At 42.6% G+C, this 24,299-nt stretch overlaps 2 protein-coding genes across 4 annotated transcripts; one reads left to right on the forward strand and one right to left on the reverse strand.

Moving 5' to 3' along the window:
- Positions 1-7,404: 7,404 nt before the first annotated feature.
- Positions 7,405-10,429, reverse strand: znhit1 (zinc finger, HIT-type containing 1). The gene is made up of 5 exons (XM_035783197.2): positions 10,384-10,429; positions 9,844-10,014; positions 9,659-9,738; positions 9,385-9,554; positions 7,405-9,243 (listed from the first exon to the last, which is right to left on the reverse strand). The coding sequence occupies exons 1-5, from the start codon at positions 10,403-10,405 to the stop codon at positions 9,222-9,224; spliced, it is 465 nt and encodes a 154-aa protein (XP_035639090.1). The 5' UTR covers positions 10,406-10,429; the 3' UTR covers positions 7,405-9,221.
- A 10,805-nt stretch (positions 10,430-21,234) lies between these two features.
- LOC118391237 (C-type lectin domain family 10 member A-like) lies at positions 21,235-24,298 on the forward strand. 3 transcript variants are annotated; one of them, XM_035782419.1, is made up of 7 exons: positions 21,235-21,370; positions 21,516-21,635; positions 22,339-22,434; positions 23,046-23,141; positions 23,398-23,537; positions 23,752-23,861; positions 23,964-24,298. In XM_035782419.1, the coding sequence occupies exons 1-7, from the start codon at positions 21,334-21,336 to the stop codon at positions 24,112-24,114; spliced, it is 750 nt and encodes a 249-aa protein (XP_035638312.1). In that variant the 5' UTR covers positions 21,235-21,333; the 3' UTR covers positions 24,115-24,298. The 3 variants fall into 3 exon arrangements, with proteins under 3 accessions (XP_035638312.1, XP_035638313.1, XP_035638314.1); XM_035782420.1 differs by lacking the exon at positions 22,339-22,434; XM_035782421.1 differs by lacking the exons at positions 22,339-22,434; positions 23,046-23,141.
- The last annotated feature ends 1 nt before the right edge of the window (position 24,299 follows it).

Below are 24,299 nucleotides of genomic sequence, written 5' to 3' on the forward strand. Positions count from 1 at the left end.
AACACACTAACAAACCATCAATATCCCACAAACACAGGTGTGACAAATGCTACCTAAATATGATCCCCAATTAGAGGCAACGATTACCAGCTACCTCTAATTGGGAACCAAACCAAAACACCAACATAGAAATTTAAAACTAGAACACCCCCTCGTCATGCCCCGGCCCAAAGGTGCGGACTCTGGCCGCAAAACCTGAAACCAAATGGGAGGGTTAGGAGGGGGGGTGACTAGTGTCGGTGGCGGCTCTGGTGCAGGTCGAAGCCTCCCCCCCAGACCCCGGATCCGACCATGGCACCGGGCTGTACGACGTGCCTGGACATCGGCGCAGCGGAAGGCTCCGGCCTTGGAGCTGGGCTGGTCACCGTGCCTGGACTGGGCACCGGCGCAGAGGAAGGCTCCGGCCTAGGAGCGGGACTGGACACCGGCGCAGAGGGCTCCTACCATGGAGCTGGACTGGACGCCGTGCTTGGACTGGACACCGGCGCAGAGGAAGGCTCCGGCCTTGGAGCTGGGCTGTACGACGTGCCTGGACATCGGCGCAGCGGAAGGCTCGGGCCTTGGAGCGGGACTGGACACCGGCGCAGAGGGCTCCTACCATGGAGCTGGACTGGACGCCGTGCTTGGACTGGACACCGGCGCAGAGGAAGGCTCCGGCCTTGGAGCGGGACTGGACACCATGCCTGGACTGAACATCGGCGCAGAGGAAGGCTCCTGCCATGGAGCGGGACTGGACGCCGTGCCTGGACTCTCCGGACCGTGGACCGTCACCAGGAGGTTCAGGACCGGGGATCGTCGCCAGGAGGTTCAGGACCGGGGACCGGGGACCGTCGCCAGGAGGTTCAGGACCGTTGCCAGGAGGTCCAGGACCGGGGACTGTCACCAGGAGGTTCAGGACCGGGGACCCTCGCCGGAAGCTCTGGACTGGGGACCGTCGCCGGAAGCTCTGGACTGGGACTGCGCACTGGAGGTCTAGTGCGTGGAGCCGGTACAGGTGGCACCGGACTGGTGACACACACTTCAGGGAGGGTGCGAGGAGCAGGCACAGGACGCACCGGACTGGGGAGACACACTGGAGGCCTGATGCGTAAAACCGGTGTAGATGGCACCGGACTGGTGTCACGCTCTTCAGCACACCTGTACCATTCTCATCGCTACCACCTCTCTCCGGAATCGTAGTGCCCAAACACACTAACAAATAATCAATATCCCACAAACACAGGTGTGACAAATGCTACCTAAATATGATCCCCAATTAGAGGTAACGATTATTAGCTGCCTCTAATTGGGAACCAAACCAAAACACCAACATAGAAATGTAAAACTAGAACACCCCCTCGTTATGCCCTGACCTACTACACCATAGAGAAACAAGGGCTTTCTATGGTACACTAAGAGCAGTTGTTTAGCAGGTTAAACAAAGGTTAGCCACGTGTTGGCAAAAATGCATATCCTAGTTAAGAAAGCTTGCCAGCGGCACCTGCTGCACTGGTAGCTTATTCGTGGGTGCTTTTTCAAAGCCTATGTCAGACCGTCCAGTGAGCGTAATTGGCTCCAAAAAGTGTAATTTGCTAATAAAATGCAAAATCATACAATGTGATTTTCTGGATTTTTGTTTTTGATTCCGTCTCTCACAGTTGAAGTGTACCAATGATAAAAATGACAGACCTCTACATGCTTTGTAAGTAGGAAAACCTGCAAAATCGGCAGTGTATCAAATACTTGTTCTCCCCACTGTATATAGAGATTTTCGCAGACCCCCTGCAGTACTAGGGTTCCATGGACCCCTGGTTGAATACCCCTGGTTGAATACCCCTGGTTGAATACCCCTGGTCTACAGGGATCCTCCCATGGTCTAGAAAGTCAGAAGACATATAGGGCATGTCTGGAATTTGTGTAGCTGACATGCATCAGATAATTTCAGTGTCAGGATAAGCATTTGACGTCTCATGAACCACATCAATATAATATAATGATATGTGTATCTGGAATGCACCCATTCATGTCAGATTTCAATGCACGTTGACACTGGAACATACTTTAAACATTGTGACTGACATGACACTTGCCAAACACTCCAGCTGAAGGTCGGTGCCCTGCAGCCCCAAATATGTTAGTCCGGCCATGAACAAAAACCAACTCCAATTAAATGTCATTTAACCAGCTTGGCCAAGTGCATTCAGTTTGTCAAGTAGAATTTTTGGTAGAATATCAATTTGACATTGTGTTATGACAGATAGACCTAAAACATTTCCCTGATCTTTTTATTGATATTCCGTAGGCTAGAACTAATTATATGGTGGTGCTCATATGATAAAAGTTAGATAATTTAGGAAGGCCTATATACAGTCCTAGTCCTATTAAGTAAATATGAAGAATGCTCACACTTTTCCTTTCATCTATGTAACTACAACTTATCATTCTCATACTGTTTTTCGACTTCAATGGTGCAAGCACATACCTAGCTCTCAAAAACCATTCTCAGTAAATAGGGGTTTTCAGCGGTTACATTTAACCATGGTTGGCTCCATGTGAACTACAATTTAGAGTGTCTAGTTTGAGAAAAAGACGCCTCACAAGTCCTCAACTGGCAGCTTCATTAAATAGTACCAGCAAAACGTCAGTCTCAACGTCAACAGTGAAGAGCTTCTCCGGGATGCTGGCCTTCTAGGCAGATTTCCTCTGTCCAGTATCTGTGTTCTTTCTGATCTTTTGTTTTTTTTGGCTCGTCTGAGATATGTATTTTTCTTTGCAACTCTGGCTAGAAGGCCAGCATCCCAGAGTCGCCTCTTCACTGTTGACATTGAGACTGGGTACTATTTAATGAAGCTGCCAGTTGAGAATTTGTGAGGCGTCTGCTTCTCAAACTAGACACTCTAATGTACTTATCCTCTTGCTCAGTTGTGCACCGGGGCCTCCCACTCCTCTTTCTATTCTGGTTAGAGCCAGTTTGCACTGTTCTGTGAAGGGAGTAGTACACAGCCAGCTTTATTGTTTGAACAGCAGATCACTAACACAGGACCAGCGATGGAACCTATGAAGGTGGCTGATATTAATTTCAAACACGTGTAGTTTATGATCTACAGTCTGTTTTCCGAAGTCCAACTCTATAGAATATGTTTCTGAACACTTACATACACTACCGTACACAGCGTTGTACGAGATCTTCAGTTTCTTGGCAATTTCTCGCATGGAATAGCCTTAATTTCTCAGAACAAGAATAGACTGACAGGTTTCAGAAGAAAGGTCTTCGTTTCTAGCCATTTTGAGCCTGTAATCGAACCCACAAATGCTGATGCTTCAGATACTCAACTCGTCTAATGAAGGTCAGTTTTATTTCTTCTTTAATCAGACCAACAGTTTTCAGCTGTGCTAATATACTTGCAAAATGGTTTTCTAATAATCAATTAGCCTTTTAAAATTATAAACTTGGATTAGCTAACACAACATGCCATTGATGGTTGCTAATAATGGGCTTCTGTACGCCTATGTAAATATTCCATTAAAAACCAGCCGTTTCCAGCTACAATAGTAATTTACAACATTAACAATGTATTTCTGATCAATTTGATGTTATTTTAATGAACAAAAAATGTGCTTTTCTTTCAAAAAAGGACATTTCTAAGTGACTCATATTTTGCATCCCTTCCTGTGGACTCACTCACCATCCCCTATTCCTCAGATCTGGATTGTATTGGGTTGACGGTTTACCTTATGTTAACCTCTCTGTGCCCGCTGTCTACTCTCTACTTCATATGGCACAAAAGCCAAAACGGGTCCCCATTTTCTGTGTACCACATCATCCAATTGTGTACCACATAATCCAATGATGTACTACGTCGGCCATTTCGTATGGCAATTTGTATGTTACAAATCCAATCGTACAATATGTTACGAATTTGCTGTGCATCTTTAACTCTCAAGTAAACAGTAAACAAAAATCTCATACCCGATTGTGTGTAACTTTATTTGATTCTGTGACAGTACTACACTGTCGCCACAAGGGGGAGTTGAACTGCATTTGTGAGAAACTGGAAAGAGCAAAGCAAGTTAGGGACTACTTCCCAATGAAGGTACACTACATGACCATAAGTATGTGGAAACATCCTCGTCGAACATTTCATTCTAAAAACATTGGCATTAATATGGAGTTTGTACCCCCTTTGCTGCTATAATAGCCTCTACTCATCTGGGAAGGCTTTCCACTAGATGTTGGAACATTGCTGCAGGGACTTGCTTCTCTTCAGCCACAAGAGCATTAGTGAGGTCGGGCACTGATGTTGGCCGATTAGGCTCGCAGTCGGCATTCCAATACATCCCAAAGATGTTTGATGTGGTTGAGGTTAGGGCTCTGTGCAGGCCAATCAAGTTCTTCCACGCTGATCTCGACAAATCATTTCTGTATGGACCTTGCTTTGTGCACTGGGGCATTGCCATGCTGAAACAGCAAAGGGCCTTCCCCAAACTGTTGCCACAAAGTTGGAAGCACAGAATCGTCTACAATGTCATTGTATGCTGTAGCATTAAGATGTCCCTTCACTAGAACTAAGGGGCCTAGCACAAACTATGAAAAACAGCCCCAGATCATTATTTCTCCTCCACTAACCTGTACAGTTGGCACTATGCATTCGGACAGGTAGCGTTCTCCTGGCAGACGCCAAACCCAGATGTGTCCATCGGACTGCTAGATGGTGAAACGTGATACGTCACTACAGAGAACGCGTTTCCATTGCTCCGAAGTCCAGTGGCATCGAGCTTTACACCACTCCAGCCGACGCTTGGCATTGCAGATGGTGAATTTAGGCTTGTGTGCGGCTGCATAGCCATGGAAACCCCTTTCATGAAGCTCCTGACGAACAGTTCTTGTGCTTGTTGTTTCCAGAGGCAATTTGGATCTCTGTAGTGTGTTGCAACTGAGGACAGATGATATTTACTTGTCAGTCTGTGACCTTGTATGGTCTACTTAAAAAAATAAAGGAGAGCCGCACACTCTAGGTGCTCAGATGCAAAAAAATAAAATAATGTTCCAACGTTTCGACAGACAAGCTGTCTTTATCAGGGTATGATGAAAATAGCTTGTCTGTCGAAATGTTGGACATAAAAATATAGATATTTTTTTTGCATCTGAGCTCCTAGAGTGTGCAGCTCTCCTTTATTTTTTAAAAGTGTCCACTCCGCTAGCCAGCACCTCACCTGCGTTTCTTTCACCTATAGATTACCTTGTGTGGTCGACCACTTCGCGGCTGAGCCGTTGTTGCTCCTAGAAGTTTCCACTTCACAAAAATAGCACTTACAGTTGACCGGGACAGCTCTAGCAGGGCAGAAATTTGACGAACTGAATTGTTGGAAAGGTGGCATCCTATGACAGAAAGTCACTGAGCTCTTCAGCAGGGCAATTCAACTGCCAATGTTTGTCTATGGAGATTGCATGGCTGCATGCTCGATTTTATACACCTGTCAGCAACGGGTGTGGCTGAAATAGCCGAATCCTCGAATTTGAAGGGGTGTCCACATACTTGTGTATGCCAAACTTTCTAAACTGACAGGATTATTTTTGGTCTTAATCATTTCAAACACTCCTCTATTCATTTTACAGCATTGAACACTGTTTCTACACATTAATGTCCCAGCTTCTATTCCTCAATCTGTATGTATTTGCCTCTGCTCAGTGGGGTGCGAAAAGTGAGAAAGGCAATGCGGTAGTGATTGTGATAGGGGGCGCTGCTGAGTCTCTTCCGGGTCTGCTTGTTATGAAGCAGAGGAAAGGCTTTGTCCAGGTGGCTCTGGAGTTTGGGTGAGTTATCTATTTTATGAATGGACCTGTAGTGAAAGGCCACAAATTCACAAGAAAGCACAGTGTTGTAGTTATAAAATAATACAACCATACATCACATAGCTACATCATTGAACCCTAGGTCCACCAAGCTGCCTGGCTTACTGCTTTAGGCAGGGTTTATGAATGACTTATTTGTACATTTATTAGATAGAGACCCATAATAACTCAGCGGGTCAGTGCTGATCTCTCTCGTTGTTCATCAGTGCTGATCTGATGCTCGTCTACTCGTATGGGGAGAACAATATCTTACACAAGGTGATCTTCTCAGATGGCAATGTGGGCTGGAGGTTACAGCAACTCTTTAAGAAGATCATGGGCTTTGCCCAGTGTCTGTTCATGGGTGAACACTGGTTCTGGATTTCTTACCACTGCCCTGTCACCACTGTTAGTAATATTGAAAATGTCTTATGATGCACAATCTCTTCCACAGAGTCGCCTTCGGTAACTGAGGTTTGTTTTTTTCTGTTACACGGTAGTGTGCAGAAGTAGTGGCTTCAGAAGTAATTTAATAAGTTGATAGAAACCTTTGCAATTCACATATTCACAGAAAAATGCTTTGAGTAATCTGATTGTAGAACGCAGTGCTTGTATAGATTTGAACAAATGCTCTCATTCTCTATGGTATACAGTATGTACAGCAACATTGTGTTAGGTATCTCACTCTGCTTCACCCATTTTTTCATTGTGTATTCCTCTTCAGTGGGTGGTCCTTTCCCAGTGCCAAAATGGCCTTCCCCCACTCAGGAGGAAGTGGACCTCTATCATGACCTCTACATGGAGACCCTAGCCAAGCTCTTGGATGGACACAAGGTCAGCTGTGGACTCTCAGACAGCCACGAGCTGCAGAGCATGAAGGCCAATCATTAAGACTGCTCCCACAAGGCCTATGTGAATTACGTACTTTGTCATGATGCCCTTCAGATAGGCTACAGTCAGATACTGTAGCCTACCAATCTCCACAGTGAGACTACTTGAATGAAAGGAACGCATTCCAACTCAGGATCTGATCCAGTCATCGATTCCTGGATATACAAAGCTGCCAGGCAATTTGTTTTTGACTGAATTTACTGTAAGAATGACTACAAGGGAACAGTGCATGCACTTAATATGTAGCAATAACTTAGCCATGAATCAGAATAACTCTAAGATGCACTCTCCATTATCTAACAAACAGAGATTGATTGTGTGACTAAGGATTTATAAAATAAAATAAATATTGTGCATACATGTTGAGTACAATCAATCAGACTTTGTAGCCACCTGCAGCATCTGAGCAGTTTATCTGTGATCATAACATTCTTTCACTTATAATAACCCTACCTTTTTTTTGAATAACTTCCGCAGTAGAGCTGCCGAGTACTGACTATCTGTAATAGAGTAATATATTGAAAATATGACTTACTGCTGATATCCATTTCAATAAATATGGTTTGTGGTCAGGGTCCACTTAGACCACAGGATATTGCCACAAGTTCAGAAATTAGTTTTTTGGCTACTGCTCAAATGTAGCCCGTCTAAAGTGTTTGTAAATATATTGTCTTTCTATTAAAAAATATTCATGGCCCAAGTGCTGGTTTAAGGTTTTAATAATTAGTGTCCTTTTTTTGCTTTTAGACAAATATCACTCATACAAGGTATTTTTTGTTGTTGTTGATCAATCAAAAAATTGCACTGAGGCGTCAAAAGTGCCCTGTTAATAAAATCCAGATTTGAATCTATACTGAACAGAAATATAAACGCAAACATGTAAAGTGTTGGTCTGATGTTTCATGAGCTGAAATAAAATATCCCAGAAACTTGCCATACGCACATGAATCATATTTTGCTCTAATTTTGTGCACAAATTTGTTTACATGCCTGTTAGTGAGCATTTCTCCTTTACCAAGATAATCCACCCACCTGACAGATGTGTCATATCAAGAAGCTGATTAAACAGCATGATCACTACATAGGTGCATTTTGTGCTGGGGACAATAAAAGGCCACTCTATAAAACACAACACAATGCCACAAATTTTGAGGGAGCATGCAAATGGCATGCTGACTGCAGGAATGTCCACCAGAGCTGTTGCCAGAGAACTGAATGTTAATTTCACTACTATAAGCCGCCTCCAATGTCATTTTAGAGAATTTGGCAGTACGTCCAACCGGCCACAAAACCGCAGACCGCATGTAACCACGCCAGTCCAGGACCTCCACATCCGGCTTCTTCAACTGCAGGATCATCTGAGACCAGCCACCCGGACAGCTGATGAAACTGAGGAGTATTTCTGTCTGTAATAATGTCATTTTGTGAGGAAAAACTCATTCTGATTGGCAGGGCCTGGCTCCCAAGTGGGTGGGCCTACGTCCTCCCAGGCTCACCGATGGCTGTGCCCTGCACAGTTATGTAAAATCCATAGATTAGGGCCTAATTACCTGATTTCAATTGACTGATTTCCTTTTATGAACTTTAACTCAGTAAAATGGTTGAAATTGTTGCATGTTGCGTTTTGATTTTTGTTCAGTATATGATTGTCAAATTCAGGCCTAGGCTAAACACCATTCAGGCCTAGGCTGAACACCATTCACTTTCTGAGTTATCGCTATCTCATGCAGGGACTCCCATTAGATCACCACATGCCTGTTGCGATAGCAACAGCACTGTCCCCATTCAGCCACTGTCTGGTGCTATGGAAGGGAGTCATACAGCTCATTCAGACTGACTGGATGGGTGTCATATGGCTCATTCAGACATACTGGACGAGAGTGATATAGTTCATTCAGACGGACTGGACGGGAGTCATACAGCTCAATCAGACGGACAGGATGGGAGTCATACAGCTCAGACAGACAGGATGGGAGTCATACAGCTCATTCAGACTGACTGGGAGTCAAACAACTCATTCAGACTCACTGGATGAGAGTCATATAGCTCATACATGCTGACTGGACGGGAGTCATACAGCTCAATCAGACGGACAGGATGGGAGTCATACAGATCATTCAGACTGACTGGACGGGAGTCATATTGCTCATTCAGACTGACTGGGAGTCAAACAACTCATTAAGACTCACTGGATGAGAGTCATATAGCTCATACAGGCTGACTGGACGGGAGTCATACAGCTCAATCAGACAGACAGGATGGGAGTCATACAGATCATTCAGACTGACTGGACGGGAGTCATATTGCTCATTCAGACTGACTGGGAGTCAAACAACTCATTAAGACTCACTGGATGAGAGTCATATAGCTCACACAGACTGACTGGACGGAAGTCATACAGCTCATTCAGATACTCTGATGCTGCACAAAAAAGAAACCTGTCCTTCAGTTGATGACAGGACGACATATGATCAAGCAATAAAATGAGGCAGCCATTCACACGTACCAACTGAGAGCATCACACAGTCCACTTCAGACACCTGTGAGAGAAGGAGGGAGAGAGGGAGTCATGGAAATGGTGCTAAATTAAGAGTGGAATAACTCTCACAAGTTCTACCCATCATAGCACTAACAACACTAAACCAAAAGAGAAGAGCCCTCTACAGCGTCAGTGGTTTTACCTGGTTTCATGATGTGTGCCCAGGCAGCGGACACAGCAGTAGCGTGCCCCACAGGAAATGCAGGTGTAGGGAGACGGGAAGCCACACACGGCACAGAAGTGGCGCTGCGGCAGTTTGGAGGGCTCGGCACAAGCAGTCAGGTAGTTAGGTCCCTCATTCCCACTTAGTTCCTACAGGGAGCAGGTGGGAGAGGGAATGAAACTGAGAAGGAGCAGATGATTGAAGTGAGGGGAGGAAAGCATAGCTGCAGAGGGGGCTGACTTATGGACCTCACCTCTTCCTCCAGTAGAGCCTGGAAGTTCTTCCGAAATCTCAATTTGAAATGATCTCCTCTTGTCTTCTTCCTCTTCTTGCCTGAAGATATGAATGGAGTGAGTCATGAATTGACAGAGCAGTCATTGCAAAACGTCTTGGAATATTAGTAATATTATATCTCTGATCTGATTATGTTTCCTTTACCAGACTCATTGCTGTCATCAAACTGAGGGAGCCTCTTGGCCAGCTGGGGTAGGCTGGCATGAGGATCATCCTGGAAATTGTCCTTTTCAAGTGCCTCTAGCTGTCTGGTTAAGCGTCGCTGGCGCGTAGCGCAGTCCAAAACGCGCCGCTGGCCTGGGTCCTGGGATCGCACTGTAAAAAAAAAAGGATGTGATAGGAAACAAAATATGAATTTGCAAAAATAACGTTTTTGTATGAATTGTTGTAATCAATTAAGAGGACACTGTACAATAAATATATAAAGTATTGTAAATTACAATGGTGGGTTTTGAATTTGCCCCGGACACGTTTACTAACGTTACTGATCTTGAGATGCGCGCGGAGGATGAGCAACATGCCGTTTATTTTCATTGTGATATCTAGTTATCTAGTTAGAGTGTGCTAATGGGATCTCACTAGTGTAGCGTAAGGACATGCTGCGAGTAATTTTTTCATTTTAATTGATCACCAACAGCAGAGTAGATCAATCAGTTTAAGAATACAAACACCACCAAACATTACCTGCTATTTTCTTCTCCACCATCGCTGCATAATAATTTCAACGGTGGGCGTGAGGGACATTTTATTGTTATTGGACCATAATAACGCGTTTTCGATTGTAATAAAACCTCATATTCCTGAAAACAACTGTAGTAAGCATATTATTTATGTAAAATTACTGATACATCCATGTAAACATGATCTATTTTCCTAACAGCCAGTCGTCTAAATATTATAAATACTCAATATTTAGCCTAGTCTATATTGGCTTACATTACATATACTACTGCATGTGGTAGGGTGTTAGGGAACAACATTAAACTTTGGTTCTGGTGTTATACTTTAAATTACAAGTTATAAAGAAGCTTTGCAGTAACACAAAACACTATTTCATGAGGATTGGAGTTACCATTGCTGAGATAACTTATTTTTAAATTAATAGAAAAAGTTGTGGAGAGGTCCGTGTTAATCACGAGTCGGCTCCCGAGTGGCACAGCAGTTTAAGGCACTGCATCTCAGTGCTAGAGGTGTCACAACAGACCCTGGTTCGATTCCAGGCTGTATCACAACTGGCCGTGTTTGGGAGTCCCATATGGTGGCACCATATGTCATCCGGGTTTAGGGTTTGGCCGGGGTAGGCCGTCATTGTAAATAAGAATTTGGTCTTAAACTGACTTGCCTAGTTAAATAAAGTTAAAATAAAATGCATTTTAAAAAACCAGTAAACAATAGCACCAAATCACCTGTTTGGACTTTTTTACCCAACATGTTTTGTCCAATATCTCAGGATAGGATGGTCATATTGTTATGATGATTCAAATAAAATGTATTAAATTAAAATGCTATATAATGCAAATGAGGCATACAAATGACAGAATACATAGTTACAGTTATTTAAGACCAGTAATTGAAGGTAGGGTGGTCATACTATTAACAACTCTTCATGTTTTATTCAAAACTGAGAGTTTGTAACAATTTATGAAATTAGAATACAACATGTTATACTATTTTATGCAAACGACATACTTAATATTGTAAAAAATACAGCATTTGTTAACATATATTGATGAGTAAGGTGGAACCCATGTGTGTGCACACATACACACACACACCAGGGGTGCTAAGAGAGTACATATAATTGGGATTAAATAATAATGAACAAAAAGCAGAAGTGCGTGTGTAAGGAGCCTAGCAGCAAATATAATAAACGCCCATCCCCCACACCACCTGCAGACCAACAAGATTGAGAAGAGCTGGTGCCTTGCAACAGCAGCACGAGGGTAACATCACAACAAGCACCTGCACCTCCTTTACCCTAGCCACTAGCACCTGACGATCTGTTGAATCTAACCAAAACTGAACCAGTTTGAAGCAGAGTTCCTTGTGGATCACCACATTCTTGAAAAGTGAAATCGCAGCAACAACACATGGATCCCACTCAGTGTTCTTCAACGATAAGGAGGGCCTTTGTCAACAATGCCGACTGTGCTGTTGGCACTGAAACATGAATAAATCAAATCAAATCAAATCCAATTTATTTATATAGCCCTTCGTACATCAGCTGATATCTCAAAGTGCTGTACAGAAACCCAGCCTAAAACCCCAAACAGCAAGCAATGCAGGTGTAGAAGCACGGTGGCTAGGAAAAACTCCCTAGAAAGGCCAAAACCTAGGAAGAGTCCTCTTCTGGCTGTGCCGGGTGGAGATTATAACAGAACATGGCCAAGATGTTCAAATGTTCATAAATGACCAGCATGGTCAAATAATAGTAAGGCAGAACAGTTGAAACTGGAGCAGCAGCATGGCCAGGTGGACTGGGGACAGCAAGGAGTCATCATGTCAGGTAGTCCTGGGGCATGGTCCTAGGGCTCAGGTCAGTTGAAACTGGAGCAGCAGCATGGCCAGGTGGACTGGGGACAGCAAGGAGTCATCATGTCAGGTAGTCCTGGGGCATGGTCCTAGGGCTCAGATCCTCCGAGAGAGAGAAAGAAAGAAGGAGAGAATTAGAGAACGCACAATTAGATTCACACAGGACACCGAATAGGACAGGAGAAGTACTCCAGATATAACAAACTGACCCTAGCCCCCCGACACAAACTACTGCAGCATAAATACTGGAGGCTGAGACAGGAGGGGTCAGGAGACACTTTGGCCCCATCCGAGGACACCCCCGGACAGGGCCAAACAGGAAGGATATAACCCCACCCACTTTGCCAAAGCACAGCCCCCACACCATAACATTTTTGGGGCATCTACAGCAATGTGCGATAATTCGTTATTCACCCTGAAGAACGTATTCAGTGAACACGAACTCTGAACACAGAGCATGTTACATTTACAAAAAGCCCAGCTTATCCAGCTGGCATTTGTGAGGGACCTGACAAGTACATTTAACCAGGAAGGAGAATGGAATCCGAAACTTCTCATGAGGTTCTACATAGAATCGAGGAGGCTGCAACTCTTCAAAATGCTAAGCTACAACCTTTATGTCCATGGCTGCCGTGCCAGAATGATGTATTCATTGGTTTTCCCTCATGTAACTGGTTGTTTGGCAAAAAAAAAGAATGTACGGCTTAATTTCCTTTAGACTTGTATATATTGTACTGGGGCGCATATCATTCTTATGTTATTATATAAAACGACGGTTGTTGGTGTGTATGGCTACGAGTAGCATTTTAAGGAAACTTAACTGATATGGCTGACTTGCTTAAACAAACGTGGTTTCTACTGAAAATTAAGATGTACACAACTATGGCATAAGGATACGCAAAGTGGAAGAGGCAATCCGTAATTTCGATTAAGACATTAATGAGCGAGCGAGGACGGACGTAGTCAATATCACTATTTGTTCAGCACTTTTGAAATGTTCAGCAACAGAAATCAGAACATGGGCTGTTCTTACAGTGTTCTCCCTGTACACCAAGTCAGAACCATATGATAAATAAAGGGGCCATATAAGCAGACAATGAAAGCTCTTACAATATTCAATGATTAAATTTCTTTAAAACAGGTTATAGGCTACATGTGCACCAACAAGTCAGAACAGTAGGCCGAAATTAAGAGTGGAAAATAAACAAAATTATTAGGGTGAGGCACATGGGCTACTAACAGCTTAGAACACAACACACACTTAGTATTACTTTCTTAGTTACAGTATACATATCTCCCTGGCATATTACATAATTTATGCAGCAGCATACAAGACATTTTGGAGTCACCTTGTTGTGCTGTGCTCACTTGAACAGGAAGATGGTGCGGCGATCTTTCGTGGGCAAATTTTTCATCAAACCTTGTCATCAAAGTCTGGGATTATCTGGATTTATGGTGCTTTCAAGACAACTGGGAACTCTGAAAAAACAGTTGAATCATGATAACCTCAGTGATCTTCAGGTCGTAGCTCTAGTAAGAGGCCTGAGTTCCCGACTTACAATGCCGAGTTGGATGACCATTCAAAACATATTTTCCCAGTCGAGCTCATTTTTTCCCCGAGTTCCCAGTTGTCTTTTTTAAATTTATTTTTATTTCACCTTTATTTAACCAGGTAGGCAAGTTGAGAACAAGTTCTAATTTACAATTGTGATCTGGCCAAGATAAAGCAAAGCAGTTCGACACATACAACGACACAGAGTTACACATGGAGTAAAACAAACATACAGTCAATACAGTATATACAGTATAAACAAGTCTATATACGATGTGAGCAAATGAGGTGAGATAAGGGAGGTAAAGGCAAAAAAAGGCCATGGTGGCAAAGTAAATACAATATAGCAAGTAAAACACTGGAATGGTAGATTTGCAATGGAAGAATGTGCAAAGTAGAAATAAAAATAATGGGGTGCAAAGGAGCAAAATAAATTAATTAATTAAATACAGTAGGGAAAGAGGTAGTTGTTTGGGCTAAATTAAAGGTGGGCTATGTACAGGTGCAGTAATCTGTGAGCTGCTCTGACAGTTGGTGCTTAAAGCTAGTGAGGGAGATAAGTGTTTCCAGTTTCAGAGATTTTTGTAGTTCGTTCCAGTCATTGGCAGCAGAGAACTGGAAGGAGAGGCGGCCAAAGAAAGAATTGGTTTTGGGGGTGACTAGAGAGATATACCTGCTGGAGCGCGTGCTACAGGTGGGAGATGCTATGGTGACCAGCGAGCTGAGATAAGGGGGGACTTTACCTAGCAGGGTCTTGTAGATGACATGGAGCCAGTGGGTTTGGCGACGAGTATGAAGCGAGGGCCAGCCAACGAGAGCGTACAGGTCGCAATGGTGGGTAGTATATGGGGCTTTGGTGACAAAACGGATTGCACTGTGATAGACTGCATCCAATTTGTTGAGTAGGGTATTGGAGGCTATTTTGTAAATGACATCGCCGAAGTCGAGGATTGGTAGGATGGTCAGTTTTACAAGGGTATGTTTGGCAGCATGAGTGAAGGATGCTATGTTGCGAAATAGGAAGCCAATTTAACTTTGGATTGGAGATGTTTGGTATGGGTCTGGAAGGAGAGTTTACAGTCTAACCAGACACCTAAGTATTTGTAGTTGTCCACGTATTCTAAGTCAGAGCCGTCCAGAGTAGTGATGTTGGACAGGCGGATAGGTGCAGGTAGCGATCGGTTAAAGAGCATGCATTTAGTTTTACTTGCATTTAAGAGCAATTGGAGGCCACGGAAGGAGAGTTGTATGGCATTGAAGCTTGCCTGGAGGGTTGTTAACACAGTGTCCAAAGAAGGGTCAGAAGTATACAGAATGGTGTCGTCTGCGTAGAGGTGGATCAGAGACTCACCAGCAGCAAGAGAGACCTCATTGATGTATACAGAGAAGAGAGTCGGTCCAAGAATTGAACCCTGTGGCACCCCCATAGAGACTGCCAGAGGTCCGGACAGCAGACCCTCCGATTTGACACACTGAACTCTATCAGAGAAGTAGTTGGTGTACCAGGCGAGGCAATCATTTGAGAAACCAAGGCTGCCGAGTCTGCCGATGAGGATGTGGTGATTGACAGAGTCGAAAGCCTTGGCCAGATCAATGAATACGGCTGCACAGTAATGTTTCTTATTGATGGCGGTTAAGATATTGTTTAGGACCTTGAGCGTGGCTGAGGTGCACCCATGACCAGCTCTGAAACCAGATTGCATAGCAGAGAAGGTATGGTGAGATTCGAAATGGTCGGTAATCTGTTTGTTGACTTGGCTTTCGAAGACCTTAGAAAGGCATGGAAGGATAGATATAGGTCTGTAGCAGTTTGGGTCAAGAGTGTCCCCCCCTTTGAAGAGGGGGATGACCGCAGCTGCTTTCCAATCTTTGAGAATCTCAGACGACACGAAAGAGAGGTTGAACATGCTAGTAATAGGGGTGGCAACAATTTCGGCAGATAATTTTAGAAAGAAAGGGTCCAGATTGTCTAGCCCGGCTGATTTGTAATTTTGCAGCTCTTTCAGAACATCAGCTGAACGGATTTGGGAGAAGGAGAAATGGGGAAGGCTTGGGCGAGTTGCTGTCGGGGGTGCAGTGCTGTTGCCCGGGGTAGGAGTAGCCAGGTGGGAAGCATGGCCAGCCGTAGAAAAATGCTTATTGAAATTCTCAATTATGGTGGATTTATCAGTGGTGACAGTGTTTCCTATCTTCAGTGCAGTGGGCAGCTGGGAGGAGGTGTTCTTATTCTCTATGGACTTTACAGTGTCCCAGAACTTTTTTGAGTTAGTGTTGCAGGAAGCAAATTTCTGCTTGAAAAAGCTAGCCTTGGCTTTTCTATCTGCCTGTGTATAATGGTTTCTAGCTTCCCTGAACAGCTGCATATCACAGGGGCTGTTCAATGCTAATGCAGAACACCATAGGATGTTTTTGTGTTGGTTAAGGGCAGTCAGGTCTGGGGAGAACCAAGGGCTATATCTGTTCCTGGTTCTAAATTTCTTGAATGGGGCATGTTTATTTAAGATGGTTAGGAAGGCATTTTTTTTAAATATCCAGGCATCCTCTACTGACGGGATGAGATCAATATCCTTCCAGGATACCCCGGCCAGGTCGATTAGAAAGGCCTGCTCGCTGAAGTGTTTCAGGGAGCGTTTTACAGTGATGAGTGGAGGTCGTTTGACCGCTGACCCATTACGGATGCAGGAAATGAGGCAGTGATCGCTGAGATCTTGGTTGAAGACAGCAGAGGTGTATATTTAGAGGGCAAGTTGGTTAGGATGATATCCATGAGGGTGCCTGTGTTTAAGGCTTTGGGGAGGTACCTGGTAGGTTCATTGATAATTTGTGTGAGATTGAGGGCATCAAGTTTAGATTGTAGGATGGCTGGGGTGTTAAGCATGTTCCAGTTTAGGTCTTGAACTCACTGAAGTCAGATTTCCCAGTTCGGAGTTAACAGTTGTTTAGAGCAAGGCAGAAATCATGCTGGATTGACAGCATGGTCAATGTTGAATGTTTTTATGCTTGGAAAAGAGACCCTTAGACACAGATTTGGGACCACACACTCACTCCACTGAATAGCAGCCCAGTGATTGCTTTGCAATGCTTGCAGATAGCAAATAATTTCCTCCAATCCACTCATTGTTGAGCTTGCAATTTCCAACTTGTTGTGTAATGTTTATTTCCAATGGCAGATGAGCACCGATATGTTTTATCTATATTTTCTCTTAATTATTTATCTTCATATGACAAGGATTAAAAAGGATTTGCCAGTAGATTGTCGACTTGATTCATGATGATGACTGCTAGCTAAGATTTTGAAAGTATGATGTTAACATGATCAGTCCAATCAAAGCTACTGTAGATACAGTGGTGCAAAAAGGTATTTAGTCAGCCACCAATTGTGCAAGTTCTCCCACTTAAAAAGATGAGAGAGGCCTGTAATTTTCATCATAGGTACACTTCAACTATGACAAACAAAATTAGAAAAAAAATCCAGAAAATCACATTATAGGATTTTGAATACATTTATTTGCAAATTATGGTTGAAAATAAGAATTTGGTCAATAACAAAAGTTTATCTCAATACTTTGTTACATACCCTTTGTTGGCAATGACAGAGGTTAAACGTTTTCTGTAAGTCTTCACAAGGTTTTCACACACTGCTGCTGGTATTTTGGCCCATTCCTCCATGCAGATCTCCTCTAGAGCAGTGATGTTTTGGGGCTGTTGCTGGGCAACACGGACTTTCAACTCCCTCCAAAGATTTTCTATGGCAATGGCCACTCCAGGACCTTGAAATGCTTCTTACGAAGCCACTCCTTCGTTGCCCGGGCGGTGTGTTTGGGATCATTGTCATGCTGAAAGACCCAGCCACGTTTCATCTTCAATGCCCTTGCTGATGGAAGGAGGTTTTCACTCAAAATCTCACGATACATGGCCCAATTCATTCTTTCCTTTACACGGATAAGTTGTCTTAGTCCCTTTGCAGAAAAACAGCCCCAAAGCATTATGTTTCCACCCCCATGCTTCACAGTAGGTATGGTGTTCTTTGGATGCAACTCAGCATTCTTTGTCCTCCAAACACGATGAGTTGAGTTTTTACCAAAACGTTATATTTTGGTTTCATCTGACCATATGACATTCTCCCAATCTTCTTCTGGATCATCCAAATGCTCTCTAGCAAACTTCAGACGGGCCTGGCCATGTACTGGCTTAAGCAAGGGGACACGTCTGGCACTGCAGGATTTGAGTCCCTGGCGGCGTAGTGTGTTACTGATGGTAGGCTTTGTTACTTTGGTCCCAGCTCGCTGCAGGTCATTCACTAGGTCCCCCCGTGTGGTTCTGGGATTTTTGCTCACCGTTCTTGTGATCATTTTGACCCCACGGGGTGAGATCTTCCGTGGAGCCCCAGATCGAGGGAGATTATCAGTGGTCTTGTATGTCTTCCATTTCCTAATAATTGCTCCCATAGTTGATTTCTTCAAACCAAGCTGCTTACCTATTGCATATTCAGTCTTCCCAGCCTGGTGCAGGTCTACAATTTTGTTTCTGGTGTCCTTTGACAGCTCTTTGGTCTTGGCGTTAGTGGAGTTTGGAGTGTGACTGCTTGAGGTTGTGGACAGGTGTCTTTTATACTGATAACAAGTTCAAACAGGTGCCGTTAATACAGGTAACAAGTGGAGGACAGAGGAGCCTCTTAAAGAAGAAGTTACAGGTCTGTGAGAGCCAGAAATCTTGCTTATTTGTAGGTGACCAAATACTTATTTTCCACCATAATTTGCAAATAAATTCATAAAAAATCCTAAAATGTGATTTTCTGGATTTGTTTTCTCATTTTGTCTGTCATAGTTGAAGTGTACCTATTACATTTTACATTTACATTTAAGTCATTTAGCAGACGCTCTTATCCAGAGCGACTTACAAATTGGTGCATTCACCTTATGACATCCAGTGGAACAGCCACTTTACAATAGTGCATCTAAATCTTTTAGGGGGGGGGGGGTGAGAAGGATTACTTATCCTATCCTAGGTATTCCTTAAAGAGGTGGGGTTTCAGGTGTCTCCGGAAGGTGGTGATTGACTCCGCTGTCCTGGCGTCGTGAGGGAGTTTGTTCCACCATTGGGGGGCCAGAGCAGCGAACAGTTTTGACTGGGCTGAGCGGGAACTGTACTTCCTATGATGACAATTACAGGCCTCTCTCATCTTTTTAAATGGGAGAACTTGCACAATTGGTGGCTGACTAAATACTTTTTTGCTCCACTGTATAACGTGATTAGATGTCATTTTATCTGTGGCCAATGACCTTGAGCCTTCTTGGAGGGCACTTCTAATGTAACTCTATGGCAGCATCCAAGGGGCTTGCATTTTCGAGCTCTACCCTTAGATATGGCAGTGACATAGTGTCCCCATGAGTAACAGAACACTGAACCAATCACAGCGCAACTTTTCCGCTGGCTGCCCCACCCCCACAGAAAGCTTTGAGCTTGGCTGAAACACCTGCAGTTTGGAGCTGCCTTCCTCAAAAAAGCTTGTTTGTATGTGGCTTTATTAACTCAATGATTTTATATATTTTTTTACATTGTCCGCAAACTGTTATGTGAAACTTGTAAATGAACTAATGAGGGAATAACACACACATGGCCATGGAAAAGCTGAGCAGCCAATTGTCCAATTCATTTTGAGGGGGTGGGGGAGCACATATAAAAGTGCTGTAATTCCTACACCGTTCACCTGATTTGGATGTAAATCTGTAAATTTAAGTCTGCACATTCGGCTCACAGCAACTCCAATATGCTGTGGTAGAAAGCTAAAATAATAGTAACTTGGTCAGTGTCCAAATATTGATGGACCTGACTGTATGGAATTATGTAGATAGCAAAAAAGTGTTAAACAAATCAAAATATATGTTATATTTGAGATTCTTCAAGGTATCCACCCTTTGCCTTGATAACAGCTTTGCACATGCTTGGCATTCTCTCAACCAGCTTCATGAGGTAGTCACCTGGAATGCATTTCAATTAACAGGTGTGTCTTGTTAAAAGTTAATTAGTGGAATTCCTTTCCTTCTTAATGCGTTTGAGTCAATCAGTTGTGTTGTGACAGGGTAGGTGTGATATACAGAAGATAGCCCTATTTGTTAAAAGACCAAGCCCATATTATAGCAAGAAAAGCACAAATACGCAAAGAGAAATGACAGGCCATCGTTACTTTATGACATGAAGGTCAGTCAATCCAGAAAATGTGTAGTCGCAAAAACCATCAAGCACTATGATGAAACTGTCTCTCAGGAGGACCGCCACAGGAAAGGAAGACCCAGAGTTACCTTTGCTGCAGAGGATAAGTTCATTAGAGTTAACTGCCCCTAAGATTGCAGCCCATAAATGCTTCCATAAATGCTTCACAGAGTTCAAGTAACAGACACATCTCATCATCAACTGTTCAGAGGAGAATGCATGAATCAAGCCTTCATGGTCGAATTTCCGCAAAGAAACCACTACTAAAGGACACCAATAATAAGAAGAGACTTACTTGGGGTCATGCATAGCAATGTTTCAGTAAGACATTGCCAAGTCTCTAATTGTAAGAAAACAGAATTGAAACTAATAGCTTTAAATTCAACGAAAATGGAGGCTGGAAACACCCCACTCTGCAAAAACTGGTTGAATCAATGTTTTTTCCATATAATGTCAACCCAGAAAAACTATCAACGTGGAAAAACTGATTGGATTTGCAAGAAATCCTCATAAGGGCATTGTCTTTTTTGCACCCAACTTTTACCCTGTGGTGTACTTACAGTAAGTAGTGTTTTGTGGTATCTGTACTTTACTATTTATATTTTTGACTACTTTTACTTATATTCCACTACATTCCAAAATTTAAAAAAACAAATGTACTTTTTACTCCATGCATTTTCCCTGACACACAAAAGTGCTTTTTGAATGCTTAACGGGACAGGAAAATGGTCCAATTCACACTTATCAAGAGAACATCCCTGGTCATCCCTACTACCTCTGATATGACGGACTCACTAAACACAAATGCTTCATTTGTAAATTATGTCTGAGTGTTGAGTGTGCCCTTGACTATCCGTAAATCAAAATAATAAAAAAAAACATGAAAATTGTGCTGTTTGGATTGCCTAATAAGTCATTTGAAATGATGAATACTTTTACATTTACTTTTTTAAACATTTAAAACCAAATACTTTTAGACTTGTACTCAAGTAGTATTTTACTGATTGACTTTCACTTTAGTAATAATTTGGTTGATTTCACGTTGGTTGATAACTCAACCAAATGTAAATCAAAACTAGACGTTGAACTGACGTATGTGCCCAGTGGGACTATAATGACCCCATGCTGACTCTAACATACTGTGCAAGTGACCGGTGTCAGCGATTCTTTTCTGAGGAAATATGATAAGGGAATTGAAAGTTCAACCGTCACCCCACCCCACCCCACCCACCCTCAATTCACAGGATACATAAGGACTAATCAAACATTGAACCAGTCTCTATCAGTTGCAGCAATCAATGACATACACAAAATAATTGCTCCATGAGCTATTCGCTATGGATGAAAATGAAGATAAAGCACGGTGGAGACCAGGTATGGAAATGTACTGTATACTATGTATTGAATAGGAACCTTGTGACTCCAGGATTGCCAAGAAAAGGGACATGAGATATAACAACAACATCACCATGTATGGGCCAGGGCAAAATGAACGTTCATGTATCGTATGTGTTTCCAGAATCCTCTCATGGGTACGTTCATCTGCTGTCTGCTGGCCGGTCCCAGTGGTACCTGTGTGCAGCACTGTGTGTTACCCTCACTCTCTCCTTGTCTCTGCTCATCCTGATGCCAAGTCGGTGTGAGTACTGTACATGATTCCTCAAAAAATAAAGGATATATTATTTTTTACATTTATTTTACCTTTATTTATACAGGTTTTTCTCATTGAGATAACATCTCTTTTCCAAGAGAGACCTGGTCCAATAGCAGCAGGGGGAACAACATTTCAGACAAAACAACTTACATACACTAACACAACACTAAACAAAACTATAAACACACATACAGTACAACAAAAACATTTTATGTAAAAAAAAAAAAAACACGAAAGACTTGACTTAAAACAATTACACTCTTATATGAAATATACATCGATCAAGTGTTTAAACTCCACCAACGAAACTAGATCATAATATTTTTAAATGTTTAGGAGAGAATTCCAGGACCACGGAGCTAAGTAACTAAAACTATTTCTACCATGACCTGTTCTAATTTTTGGTACTGTTAGAAGCAAATCAGAATGGGACCGTGATTGACATGTATTTACCGACCTGACTAAAAAAGAACAGAGATAAAATGGCATTTTACCCAATATGGCTTTATAAATCAGTGTATACCAGTGTTTAAGCCTACGCAAATTCAATGACGTCCAGCCAACAGTGCATATCCCAAATCCGGACATGAGCTCTTACAAATGTTCCTTTTATTACCCATATATAGTCTATCTATATCAACATTTCCTGTTTTATTAACCTGTTTACCACCATGGGAATTTTCTGTAGTTGGCAGTGTGGACAGAAAGTTATCTGATTTGGAGAGATCCGTGTCAAATCTGACTGAATCTGTGTCCCTTCACTTATCAAAACTACATGAGAAAGGTTGGTCCATATTCAAATCCTTATTGATTATTGGTTGTTTTTTTCAGCCTACTTGTCAGTTACAGTTTTTAGGAAACAGAATAGATTAGATTAAAATATATAGAACACAATCATCACCACGAATCTGATAGCATAACTTGTTATGCAGTTAAAAACAATATAGCTTCAGGAACATGAGTGAAATGAGAAAAAAAGATATAACACAAATGTATAACATGAAACACCACAACAGTTCAAGTCCATGGTCTACGATCCAATGGTTCAGGAAATAAGGTAGCCGACTAAACACAACGATTTATGATGGAATTGAGCGGACCTATTGTGGGTAGACGAGCGCCGACGTCACATAAAATTGAGTTTTTATCCGAAACTATTGATGACAGGACCCAAATAATAGCACGCTATTACATAGATATGTAATTGCGGGCTATTCTTTAGGTGTTGAAATCAGTAGTTTTCATAAAAACGTAATTGTATTTAACGTCGGACCTCAAGTCCGCCCACACTAGCCGCTGCACAACTAACGCTACATCATAAATGGTGGAGTTGAGTTTAATCGGCTAGACAGAATATGACAATGTTTGTGTTATCATCACGTCCATTTTCTGCAGTTGGTAGTCTGGAGATGAAGTTATCTGATTTGAAGAGATCAGTATTAAATATGACAGAACGTGTGTCCTTTCACTCATCAAAACTACCGAAGAAAGGTTGGTCCATTTTCAATTTCTTATTAATGGTTATCATGGACATTAGATTTGTCAGCTGCAGTGCTTCGGATACTTTCTGATTAAAAAATATGGTCATCATGACTATGATTTGATTTCTGACACGCTCTTAACCCCGGTCCCTAGATTAGTCCTATTCAATCTCAGTATTATATAATAGTCAACTTCATGTGTCACACTCTTCAAATTAACTGTATATAGTGTTAGTGTATCCATCCGTATCTCTCCTACGTGTTAGTGGGCTGTCCTGATGGCTGGAATCTTCACAACTCCAACTGCTACTTCTTCTCGGCTTACCCGGCTTCATGGTACACAGCCCGAGACTCCTGTAGGTCTATGGACGCCACACTGCTCATCCTAACTGACGAAGAAGAGTGGGTGCGTCACAGTTACACACACCTACATCCGTTCTTAGAACTTATTTGTTCGTTGCATTTAGTTCATTTTCAAAGTGGTTCAGTATGGACGCTGAAGATACAGAACTGGCGTAATTCGGGACTCGAGGGCTTTACACTGCCCTCTGCTGATCATCAAATGCATTTAGACATTGCTTTAGAAGACCCTGTCCTGACACTCATTCCCGCTGTAACAGGTCTTTGTAAACAGAATGAGTGTTGGTCGCCCCTTTTGGCTTGGCCTGTCAGATGAGAGGACTGGAGAGTGGGAGTGGGTCAACGAGAGTCCTTACATCATGAACCGGAGGCAAGTACAATCAAGTCATTATGAGTTGCACAATTTCTGTTCTCATTGTTATGTCGGGTGCTTGAATAGTACAATAACTGTATTTTCACTGTGTGTTTGCAGTAAATGGAAGCCAGGCCAACCTGATAACTGGGCGGGGCATTCTATAGGGGGCACAGAGGACTGTGCCCATATCACATCAGGGAAACTCAATGACAACCACTGCACCGTTGCCTATACATTCATCTGCAAAGCCAGACCAGCACCCAACTAATAAAGCTAAACATTTCTAGGCTTTATGATTATAAATATAACTAACAGGATTGGCTTGAATTAAGCAAGTCCTGTTTTCTATTTGATTGTCACGTTTGTTGATTTTTGCATGCCAAATATGTGGTTTGCTGTATTCCTGATCTAATACACCCATATAAAAAATATATATATTTGTAAAAAATTGTG

Source organism: Oncorhynchus keta, chromosome 12 (genome assembly GCF_023373465.1).
Source record: "Oncorhynchus keta strain PuntledgeMale-10-30-2019 chromosome 12, Oket_V2, whole genome shotgun sequence".
Classification (NCBI taxonomy): domain Eukaryota; kingdom Metazoa; phylum Chordata; class Actinopteri; order Salmoniformes; family Salmonidae; genus Oncorhynchus; species Oncorhynchus keta.